At 39.7% G+C, this 9,524-nt stretch overlaps 1 protein-coding gene across 1 annotated transcript; it reads left to right on the top strand.

The window, feature by feature from the left end:
• The first annotated feature begins 982 nt into the window (after positions 1-982).
• On the top strand, positions 983-4,087 carry nppc (natriuretic peptide C). The gene is made up of 3 exons (XM_034082050.1): positions 983-1,187; positions 2,183-2,476; positions 3,960-4,087. The coding sequence occupies exons 1-2, from the start codon at positions 1,095-1,097 to the stop codon at positions 2,453-2,455; spliced, it is 366 nt and encodes a 121-aa protein (XP_033937941.1). The 5' UTR covers positions 983-1,094; the 3' UTR covers positions 2,456-2,476; positions 3,960-4,087.
• The last annotated feature ends 5,437 nt before the right edge of the window (positions 4,088-9,524 follow it).

Raw genomic sequence — 9,524 nt, 5'->3', positions numbered from 1 at the left:
AGTTTATTCTAACCAAGGTGTCTCAATCAACCTCCCTTTGATTCCTCAGTTTAAACTCTCCATAATGGTGGGCTGTGCCTCAGAAGAGCCTCAGTATGCATCTGCTTTGTTCTGGTTCCTCTAGGTGCGATACAAGAGATCTGAATAAACCCCACACTATAGGATTTCCAACATCCACCAAATCCACAAATCACATATTAACTAATTATGTATGGGTTTTTTTGTGCAAAATGTTCTTAGACACACTTAAAAGGCATTGATATTGATGCTCCCATTTTAATGTGAATAATTGCTGTCATATGAGCCATCAGATCCATTGAGCCATCAGATCCATTGAGCCATCAGATCCATTGACGGATGCAAAATGTCATCGCTCTGGATAAATTGACAGTTCCAACAACCCTTGTGCACGGAGATGCTTAAACATTTGAAACAGCACGAATGATAAAACATTTTTCCACAGAAATAGAGGATCAAACTTTCCTTTAAGGCACGTTTTTTTTTACAATTTCACCTGTTTAAGTATGAAAAAGTGATAAATCATTTAATTTCATTAATTTAAATGTATGGCTCTTATGTAAATAAACATAATGTCATTCATACTGACACAGTAGACTAGGCCTATAGGTTAAATGCCAGAAGTGATTTCTCTGCCAAAGTTGATATTCAGGTCATGACGCGCACTCTTTGAAACCACCTTCAAACGATGCATCTAAGTCAGATGTCTAAAGTTTTTTATAAAGAGCATTTTGATAGCTCATAGCCTATCTTACCCCCCCCCCCCAAAAAAAAGCCCCGATGACCGAAGCTTATATCATTTAATTAATCCTTGGCATGAAGTGGTGCTAAGAGGCAGGTAGGGAACAAGGGAGTTGGCAAGGAAGGAGGACCATTACGCAGGTTATCATGACATCACCACGGGCTGGCTATAAAGCGGTGAGGACTACTACACAGGGTTAGAGAAGCACTTGAGGAGCTTTGGAGTGAAAGGCGGACTGAAGCCTCTTATGTTTAACAGCTGATTGGCTGCTGCTACCGTCCAGCTCTCAGATCTTCAGCGCAGAGGAAACCCTAAAGAATACAGACTTGTCAAAATGAACTTGTCGTATTTGGTAGCGTGTGGACTTATGGTCACCCTGCTTTCAGTGAGGACGGGGGCCAAACCTGTATCTCAGACGCAGCAAAAGGTAAGATTAACTCACTTAAATTATTACTGAGAACTAAGGCAGTTTATTTGCTTCACAAATAATAATAATAATTGCTTCGTTGGGAGTTGAATGTTGTTTCAGGATGAACAGATGTTCTGTGGTCCAGACGCTCAAGACTGCTATTTTACGCATCATATTTCATCATTTCAGTCATGCTTAGCAATTGAGCGAGGGCATTTTTTCCACACCCTGAATGAAAATGTGTTTCTTTTATCGCCATATTATATACAAAGAAACTTCATGTTATATTCAATGATTTCTAACTCGAAGAAAACCTTCACATTTGAAAATTGATATTAAAGAAATATAAGAGGCTACTTAATATCATGTTGGTATTCGTTTTTAACGTCGAATGAATGTTATCTAATTGTTTGGCAAATCTAAAATAGAACAGTAGCCACAGTTGTGTGCGCAAAGCCACCATTAGGCATTGAATCTACCCGTAGATCACATCATCGAAACATTGCGCTTTTATTTCTAATTCATGTATAATTTGAGTTATAAGCTTAGATGGCAAGAATTTAGGACTGATGGATGATCTGATGTGAGCCTGCGATCACACCATGTGGGCTACAGGCACCTGTATTATCACTCTCCACTGAAGAACAAGGTCCAGAGGTGAATTGTCACATAAAAGTGAAAGTATAGCCGACAGACGAACCCTTGCGGGAAATAAAAAAATAAAAAGTATCATTTGAAGATTGAATTAGCTGCAGCATGTTTCAAGACCTCTATCCATCCTATTAATCCTATAGTTCCGCGCGTAGAAACTGGCCAAACATATTTCATGTTCTAATCTTGGCCAATACACTTGGTGTTTGAAAGAGCTTAGCGTAAACACAATGGTCAGGTTTCTTCACATTTTGAAATCGAGTAGGCATGTAGTTCAATTTCATTCAATGCGTATATCTTTCTGCGCAAAGTATTTGCCTAGTGGAGATATCGTTTATTTATTTTCCCTATCTGCGTTTCAGTCTCTTAGAAGTTTGCTGGGCGAGGAGCTGGCGGAGTTTCTGGAGTCGGAGGAGAGGGAGAGGCGGCTAGACGCTGTGCGCTCTCGGATACGGTTACTTGGAGATTTACGCATGGATACCCGGGCCAGAGGGATGTGGGCTCGTCTCCTTAATGACCAACCCGCACCGAGGAGACACAAGTCAGGAAACAAGAAAGGGGGCTCCACGACTCGAAGTGGCTGCTTCGGACACAAGATGGACAGGATAGGAACCATCAGCGGCATGGGCTGCTAGGGTTGGAGCAGCGCTGTGATGGTGAGTTCTCGTCATGGCCATGGTCCCACTTCACACTTATAAACCTGACATTTTGACGTGAACCATGAAGACCAAAAGCAAGAAATAATGTGTAAAAACTGAAACAAGTAATGGACAGAGAAACAAGAAGGAGGAGAAAAAAATCAATAAAGAGCCTGTTGATGGATTAATGCAAACGGATAGGGGGACAGTAGGAAGAAAGAATGGATGATAAGAAGAAGTCAGAGAGAATGAAAGCCTTTTTTATTTTTTTCTCTTGTATCAATGGTCATCTAAGGACTCTGTTTCAGTAGCAGATGGGACGCTTTCTGTTTCATCAAAGGTCTTATTGGGTTTTATGTATAGCTGCAAAAAGGACAGAGGAGAGGAAGGAAGGGAGGGGGGAGGATGGAGTGAGCGGAGAGAAATCAAGCTAGAAAGAAAGACGTAACAAATAAAGATAAGATGTTAGAGTCACATTTGTTTAACGGTCGTCTATGGACAGTGTGTGCTTTGCATTCACAGTTCATGAAGTCTGAGTGACAGCAATATGAAGGATCTAGACTAAGAGGAGAGTTGTGCTCTGCGTGGTTGCTCTCTGTGATGAATTCAGTCTGGTTCAAAGGTCATCGTGATGTATGAAATCACATTTTCTGTTTCTACTGCCATTAACCTCAGCTGCCAGTCTGACTCTTTATTGGGAGAAAAGTTAATGCTTGGATATTGAGAGCGATAACTCCCATTTGATACTACTATCAAATCTCGACCTCTCGCAGTGTTCCCTCCTCAGACATGAACCCCATTTAGACAGCAGGAAAGTCCACTTGAACCGATTTAAACTGATGCATGGGAAACACAACAGTTGGCAGGATTCCATTCTTGTATTTCCGCACATCATCATGAATAATCCCATCTGCTTCGTCTAGAAAACAAGTTAAATGTGTCACGTTTCAGAAAAAAAGTAGGGAGAGCTGGAGGAGGGAAAGGGGGATGCAGACAGGCTAACGCACACACATTATAAACACACGGCACCCTGCGGTGGACAGGATCTTTCCTGGAAGCCCGTTCCTTTTACCAAAGTGATTTTAACAAAAACAACAAAGAGGCTGTGGTGGTGAATAAAGTAATGAGGAGGCTAGGTGACGCACAATTAGTCCTGAGGCTTGAGGCCTTTTCCGTGGTTGTGGCAAACTGTGAAATCATGATCGGGGAGTGTGATTTTGTGACTAACCTAAGTGTGTGTGTGTGTGTGTGTGTGTTTTTTTTTTATTAGCTGACACTCCTTTTTCCTCCAGTGGGTTATGGTGTATTGTGAATGTGGAAGTATGTGCTAGTATGGGTTCATTGAGGATAATAGTCAAGGCCACACTTTATCTTAGCATAAAAGTTCATCAAGTACAAGTACATCACACAGAATGATGAGCTAAATTACTAAACAGATTAAGGGTGTGAATACAGTTGTTTCAGTCTAATCTTAATCATGCTGTTTCTTCTCTTTCCTCAGATCTCTGGACGATGGGTTGGACAGCAAAGATTCATTTTGTTCTCACCTGAGGGAGAAAAAAAGAAAAACTCACGAAGTGACAGATTTTCGGTACGAAAGTCAACACGACCAGCATAAACAAAGACTGAGATAACAATGCTACAAAACCCTCATATAAATATATATATATATATATATAATGAATATGCAGGTATATATACATATATAAATATGTGTATACCATACAAATGGTCGACAGATGCATACTACAAGATAGCGGACAATGGTGTAAAAACTACAAACCGCAAAGCTGTATAATGTTGCCGCTGGGCTGCTGCTGTACATTTATGTACTTCATCTTCCCCTGCATAAATGTATTTATGTTTAAAAAAATATTTATATGTTTATAAAAAGAGATATTTATAAATATGAGTTTTATTTATGTAACATTTTGAAAATGGATGAAAACTGCAGGTCAATTCTGTTTATAACTTTTTTCTTTTGTCTCAAATAGTTGTATATGTTTTGAAAAATGATAAAAATAACATTCCATGTGCACTTACATGTATCCTCTCGGGGTTTTTTGTTTCAACCATCGCAGTAAATTATGTTATTGAACATTTCTTTATGGCTTGAAGGTTAAACAGTTTGTCAGGAGCTAAGGAAAAGACCTGCCTGGATGTCACCTTGGTTACGATTCGTTGATATGCAGATCAGATTCGAACAGGTTTCACTGTCAGACTCGCAACTGGAGAGGTTTTAAACGCATCGGGCCCCTAGGTGCCACTTTTGCAGTTTGTGCAAAGCAAAGCATTTTTTATCAACATAAGGTAGCATACAGACACATTTTAAAAGGTTGTTGAAGAAAAAATTACTTGCAAGCTAAAAAAAATAGCTGCATTCTGATTCCCAAATCACCAACCGGGTTAATAACTTATTCTGGGGAAGTCACTCCATCTCCTCAAAAGCAGTCATGGTAATGATGTCCCAGTAAGTAGCATTACATCTGTAAAATGCATATGGTTGTTTATAGGCAGGAGATGAAGAGATTCGTAAAGCAGAACATTTCCAGAATGTGTTGTTACTATTATTCACCAGGAATAAAGCCAAGCTTTTACTTCCACAGCTTTACATTTTATGATGATGGTAATAATAATGTCTTTATTTATATGGCAAGCATCTAAAAGCAGATTTTCCAAAGTGAAAGGCATAAAAACAGTAAAGTATAAAAAAAGGGCATAAATATATGAGATATTGAAAGAAAACAACAAGCAACCCAAGAACATAAGATGGAAACATATAAAGGCAAGTCCATTAAAGTGTGTTTATGAGGAAAATGTGATAATGAATTAGCTAGCTGAAGTTTCTGAGACAGGGTGTTCCACAGTCTCGTTGAATAATCACCCAGAAGGAACGTAAGAGCCAGAAAGATCGTAGAGGGAGATCTGTAGGCTCGGATTTTTCCACCTGGGAAAGGAATCTAACCTTGATCATGATTCATGAATATTACAGAGTTGTAGACCGCTCGTAAATGTAAACTGCTGTGGTCACCTGTAAATCTAACATTTTAATTAGAACAACTCAAGTCAGGTTTACAAAGCCTCCACACCATTGTGGGTCTTTGGGGAAATTATATAAAGTTCAAATGATTTTTCAGCCTCTCAATCTAACCTTAACATAATATTAACAGACTGCAAAAAATGCTCAACCGGGTAGTTTTTCATTATAACTTGCACTAATACACTCCAACACTAGAGGGCAGTATAGAGCCGAGGGGAGCGAGGAAGAACTAGAAGACACGTGTTGCCAACACTTTACCTATAGAAAATTAAACACTTTTTTTGCTCTTTCTTTAAACTGGAGGGACTCAGATTATAAAACCGTTTGTCCACTACACTGTATATAATTGAATACAAGATTTATTTATAAAATTATGATTCAGAAGACATGTTAAGACACTTTTGATTTAATATCAGTGGCTCAAATAAACATGCAAACATAAGCACACGTGAACAAATATATCAAATAATTGCTTGAAACGGAAAACGGTATTGTACAGAGAGTGCTACATTTAACACAAATCACACACAGACATCTGATCACACAGTCAACATTGCAGAATGTTAAGCCTGAGAAAGAAAGCAGTGTGCAAAACATGATAACACCTGACAAAATGGATAAAGGGACAACACTGAACAGGATAGCTGGCCCACAGAAACTGATCAACTGTGTCAGAACTCCACATTGTGAGCTTTATTAAGTTTATGTGACTGGACTGCCTATTAAAGTTGGATCAAAAACAAGAGTATAAAACTAAAGAAAAAGTAAAAATCTTGGAGTTCCATTGAAACTATGAATCTTCCAGTGTTTGCCTTTTACATACACTTTGATTCTGAATTTGGTACCCAGATATTAATGTATGTCATTGTTGATGTCTGAATAGTGGTAAAGTTTTAAAATATTTCATTTATAATTAAAAAATAACTACAGATGCTACTCAATGAAACACCCAATATATATCGAGGGAAAAGAATGAATGATCCTTAATGAGAATGGGTAGCTCTGCTCTTGTTGATTGACTTTGGGATGGTGTCATACATATTGGCCCTGTTAAGAATTAAAAGAATACTGAAGTAAATAACTCATTATAGCAGACAATAGGTTTTAGTATTAAACTCCATTAGCAATGATGCAAACACTGACAGAAAATATTGACATTTCAAGAAATTATTACCAAAATGTACCACTGTATGCTTTTCTAAGCTGTTGAAGGAAGTTGTTCCTTTAATTAGCACTTCTTTATTAAATATTATGAATATGTCTTTATTATCAGGCTATGTTCCACAATCATTCAAAGTAGCAGTGATAAAACCGCTTCTTAAAAAGCACAACCTCGATCCAGAGGTTTTAGCCAACTATAGACCTATTTCTAATCTTCCGTTCCTCTCAAAAATTATTGAGAAAGCGTTCGCAAAACAGTTGTGTGATTACTTAAAAAACAATGATTTATTTGAAGATTTTCAGTCTGGCTTTATAACACATCATAGCACAGAGACAGCTCTGGTTAAAGTCACAAATGACATTCTAATAGCCTCAGACAAGGGACTTCTCTCTATTCTTGTTTTGCTCGATCTCAGTGCTGCATTTGATACTATCGACCATGATATCCTATTGCAAAGACTAAAGCACTTAGTTGGCATACAGGGAACTGCTTTAAGCTGGTTTAGGTCCTATCTATCTGAACGCTCTCAGTTTGTACGTGTTAACGATGAATCTTCCACACAAACCAAAGTTAGCCATGGAGTGCCACAGGGCTCAGTGCTCGGACCTATTTTGTTCACATTATATATGCTTCCGTTAGGCAATATTATAAGGAATCATTCTGTAAACTTTCATTGTTATGCGGATGATACTCAACTATATTTATCAATCAAGCCTGATGAAATTAATCATCTAAATAAAATTCAAGACTGCCACAAGGACTTAAAAACGTGGATGACCTTAAACTTTTTGATGTTAAACACGACCAAAACTGAAGTTATTGTACTTGGCCCGAAGAATCTACGAAACAAAGTATCTAAAGATATACTAACTATGGATGGCATTAATTTGGCCTCCAGTGAGACTGTAAGGAATCTTGGTGTTATATTTGATCAGGATTTATGCTTTAACGCCCACATAAAATCAATTTCAAGGACCGCCTACTTCCATCTACGTAACATTGCAAAAATCAGGCATATCTTACCTCAAAACGATGCAGAGAAACTAGTCCATGCATTTGTTACTTCTAGGCTGGATTATTGTAACTCTTTATTATCAGGGAGTACCAAGAAGTCAGTCAAGTCGCTTCAGCTGATTCAAAATGCTGCAGCTCGTGTACTAACCAGAGTTAGGAAAAGGGACCACATTACTCCTGTTCTGGCTGCCCTACACTGGCTCTCTATAGAACACAGGATAGAATTTTAAATTCTTCTTCTCGCCTACAAAGCCCTTAATGGGCAGGCGCCATCTTACCTTAAAGAACTCATTATACCATCCTGTCCTACTAGGGCATTGCGTTCCAAGAATGCAGGGTTGTTGGTTGTTCCTAGAGTCTCTAAAAGTACAATGGGAGCCAGAACCTTTTCTTATCAAGCTCCACATTTGTGGAATCAGCTTCCAGTTTGTGTTCGGGCGGCAGACACCCTATCCGTTTTTAAGAGTGCGCTTAAGACCTTCCTTTTTGATAAAGCTTATAGTTAGGGCTGATTAGATTCAGCCCCTAGTTTTGCTGATATAGGCTTAGTTTGTCGGGGGACATCTTACTTCTTCCTTCTCTCTGTCTATACCTGTGTACTCTCATGTTCCGATTAACCCAGCTTCCTCAAATTTCTTTATTTTTGGTGTCTATATACGCCGGGATCCGGAGTCATGGATGATCCTGCGGTCCTGTGTCCTGGATCGCGAGCCCTGGATCGCGAGTCGTGGCTGTGGTCCTGGATCATCGGTCCTGGATGGATATCCTCGTGGATTCATCTTCCTATTATACACGTATGCATTTCCAAACATTTGGACTACCTATGTTGCAAATGTATTATCTTTTCAATTTACACACGGCACCTATTGCACATCCTGGGAGAGGGATCCCTCCTCTGTTGCTCTCCCTGAGGTTTCTCCCATTTTTCCCTTTAAACTGTGGGTTTTCTCCGGAAGTTTTTCCTTGTACAATGTGAGGGTCTAAGGACAGAGGGTGTCGTATTGTCATACTGATATTCTGTACAAACTGTGAAGACCACTGAGACAAATGTAACATTTGAGATATTGGGCTATATAAATAAACATTGATTGATTGACCAACAATTTACAGTCCAGTTTAAATCTTAGTCATGCTCCTCTTTGGGTGGGTGCCCAGAAATAAGTGCCCATTTCCCTGTGATAAAGGAAATCACTTCTGACCTAAAATGCTAGGATGTATTACCTCCGTGCTCTTTATAATTATTGGGTTCAATCAATTATATCCATCCCTGGAAAAAAGAAGTTACTAAGAGAGACAGATTTTTGTCATTCTTTAAATTCAACAAGTTAATTAGAAAGACAGCGAGAAGACAATTATACACTGTGTGAAGGTCCATCCATCCATCCATCTTCTCCCGCTTATCCGTGGTCGGGTCGCGGGGGTAGCAGTTCCAGCAGAGAGCCCCAAACTTTCTTTTCCCTGGCGACATCAACCAGCTCTGACTGAGGGATCCCAAGGCGCTCCCAGGCCAGCGAAGAGATATAATCCCTCCACCTGGTCCTAGGTCTACCCCTTGGTCTCTTCCCAGCTGGACGTGCCTGGAACACCTCCCTAGGGAGGCGCCCAGGTGGCATCCTAACTAGGTGCCCGAACCACCTCAACTGGCTCCTTTCGACGTGAAGGAGGAGCGGCTCAACTCCGAGTCCCTCCCTGATGACCAAACTTCTCACCTTATCCCTAAGGGAGACACCAGCCACCCTGCGGAGAAAACCCATCTCGGCCGCTTGTATCCGCAATCTCGTTCTTTCGGTCATGACCCATCCTTCATGACCATAGGTGAGGGTAGGAACGAAAATGGCCCGGTAGACAGA

The sequence above is a fragment of the Pseudochaenichthys georgianus genome, chromosome 4 (assembly GCF_902827115.2).
Source record: "Pseudochaenichthys georgianus chromosome 4, fPseGeo1.2, whole genome shotgun sequence".
Classification (NCBI taxonomy): Eukaryota; Metazoa; Chordata; class Actinopteri; order Perciformes; family Channichthyidae; genus Pseudochaenichthys; species Pseudochaenichthys georgianus.
This window is presented reverse-complemented; position numbering and strand designations above follow the sequence as displayed.

What these genes read in the sequence shown, in the direction of transcription:
- nppc (XM_034082050.1), top strand. Translation starts at nt 1,095, where the DNA reads ATGAACTTGTCGTATTTGGTAGCGTGTGGACTTATGGTCACCCTGCTT. An exon ending in TATCTCAGACGCAGCAAAAG is followed by an intron (nt 1,188 to 2,182) that starts GTAAGATTAACT and finishes TCTGCGTTTCAG; the next exon opens with TCTCTTAGAAGTTTGCTGGG.